The sequence below is a fragment of the Mustela lutreola genome, chromosome 1 (assembly GCF_030435805.1).
Source record: "Mustela lutreola isolate mMusLut2 chromosome 1, mMusLut2.pri, whole genome shotgun sequence".
Taxonomy (NCBI): domain Eukaryota; kingdom Metazoa; phylum Chordata; class Mammalia; order Carnivora; family Mustelidae; genus Mustela; species Mustela lutreola.
This window is the reverse complement of record NC_081290.1, coordinates 235,435,962-235,438,310: the sequence shown is the minus strand read 5'-3', so window position 1 is coordinate 235,438,310 and position 2,349 is coordinate 235,435,962. Positions and strand designations below refer to the sequence as shown.

At 44.3% G+C, this 2,349-nt stretch overlaps 1 protein-coding gene across 1 annotated transcript; it reads right to left on the bottom strand.

Moving 5' to 3' along the window:
• Nucleotides 1-1,395, bottom strand: LOC131821368 (olfactory receptor 51I2-like). The gene has a single exon (XM_059157424.1). It carries the CDS (start codon nucleotides 1,393-1,395, stop codon nucleotides 457-459), a length of 939 nt encoding a protein of 312 aa, XP_059013407.1. The 3' UTR covers nucleotides 1-456.
• Between the last annotated feature and the right edge of the window lie 954 nt (nucleotides 1,396-2,349).

Here is a 2,349-nt window from a genome sequence, read left to right as displayed (position 1 = left end):
ACAAGCAGGGCAAGTGGGAGAGGGAGAAGCAGGGAGCCCGATGCGGGGCTCCATCCCTGGACCCTGGGAACACGACCCGAGCCGAAGGCAGATGTTTAACAACTGAGCCACCCAGGCACCCCTGAAGTGTAAATTCTTATTCAAGTCTCTCTGTTCATAAACAAACCTCAGAGTATAAATCTAGGGCAGTGCTAAGAACTGGAATTTCTGGATGAAAGAGTAGATGCATTTTTAAGCTGACACGTGTAACAAAGGAGCTGACAAAATACTATACAATAGAGATTTAGATTATGACCTCTTATGTATGAAATATGAATTCTCAATACATTCATCAACATGCAGCCTTATCAAGCTTTCTAACTTGGAGAAGGTGATGAGCGTCCTGTGCTTCCCTGGACCACTTTTGGTGATGAAAAGGACTGGCTCATGGATGACATCTCACTGGCCTTAACCCCGTTATTGCTTTCTTGGAAGAAAGAGTTGGATTAACCCCTGACGAATCTGCTTTGTCTTAACACTGTAGATGATGGGGTTGAGCACAGGAGGCACCAGAAGGTAGACATTGGCCAGGAGTAGACGGATTGCAGGGGCTGCATGCTTCACAAAGCGGTGCACGAGAGCCACGCTGATCATGGGCACATAGTACACAAGCACGGCACAGATATGTGACACACATGTGTTAAGGGCCTTCCGCCGCCCCTCCCCAGAGGTAATGCCCAGCACCGTGTAGAGGATCAGTATGTAAGAGAGGACAATGAGAAGCGAGTCCAGCCCAAAAGTGGAAGTAACAATGCAAAGCCCCAGAATGCTGTTGGGACGTGTATCTCCGCAGGGCAGCTGGATTAGATCTGAGTGAAGGCAGTAGGAGTGGGAGAGGACGTTGTGGCCACAGAAGGGCAGACGTTTCAGGAGGAAGGGCAGTGGGAACATAAGTATCACACTCTTCAGTCCAAGTGTAGCAGCAGCAGCAGCAATACGGGATCTGGTCAGGATGGCGGTATACCTCAGTGGCTTGTAGATGGCCACAAAGCGGTCCACAGACATGGCCAGCAGAACTCCAGACTCCATGATGGAAAATGAATGTATGGAGAACATCTGCAAAAGGCAGGCTTCAAAGCAGATCTCATTGGCACCAAAAAGGAATATACCCAACACTGTGGGCACGGTAGACGCAGAGACACCAACTTCTGCAAAGGCCAGCATAGCTAGGAAAAGGTACATCGGCTGGTGCAGAATGGTGTTTTTCCTGATCACTGCCAGGACCAGGCTATTGCCCACAAATGCCACGAGATATATGGAGCAGAATGGGAAGATAAACCAAGGGTACAGGGCCTCCAGACCAGGGAGACCAGTTAGCAGGAAATATTTGGGGTTGAATTTACTGCTGTTGAACATTTTCCTATGGAGTCTGAGTATTTTGACCTAGGCGGGTGCCAGATACACAACCTGGGGTGAGACACATGAAGTTATTAGAAGCTAAGAGAGCCTGCAATTTCCTCTGCCTCATATGATCTGCCAACTTAGGTCCCTCCTCTCATTCATGACCAGTTCCTTTTGGTCTTTGATGGGCAACAAAAATGTGGAGTCATACTTGCAAATAAGCTTATCTCTAGAATAAGGGAATCTGGTAGAATATTTTATCACTCATATTTAAAACTAATCTCCACTGTGGTTTCACTGTGTTTATCTGGTAGGAATTGAATGCTTTCCATGTTTTTATCAAGACATGGCATTGTGTAGTTTTAAAAAGACATCATTGGAAAGACACTAACACAAAGAAAGTTATAATCTGTCAGACATTCTCTAAATTCCCTGTTAAAGAATGTTGGATTTTAAGTAATCACTGGGTACAGGGGTTAGAATAAAACTACTTCAAAGTTAATAGAGAATTGCTCAGGAGATAAAGATTCTAAATGCCCATATCTGCCACTCCGAGCAGCACTGAAGAATGTTCTCCACTGGAGACACAGACTTATGTAGTTTTACCAGATAAAACAGCTCTAAAATGGTCTCCATGTTCTTTCTACAGCCTTCTGGATGATCATTTTGGCTTTTACCCACAGTGGGGTAGAGCACACAAAGGTTAATGAAGAGAAATACTTTGCCCACTGGAATTCCTATTAATGGAAAGAAGTATTCTGCCCAATGGAGAATTGCTTTCCCATTGTCAATCCACACACATTATGCTTAAACAATACTTACTGTGGTCTATGGGAAAGATGGGCAGTAGTCCTAGAGTTGTCCCTTCAGACCAAGTTTTTGAAACTGCACATATAAAAACAAAAACTTTTTATTAAAAGATTTTTTCTTATTTATATATTTATTTATTTGGTTGGTTGTGGGTGGAGT

Coding starts and splice junctions, on each gene's coding strand:
- LOC131821368 (XM_059157424.1), bottom strand. CDS start 1,395: ATGTTCAACAGCAGTAAATTCAACCCCAAATATTTCCTGCTAACTGGT.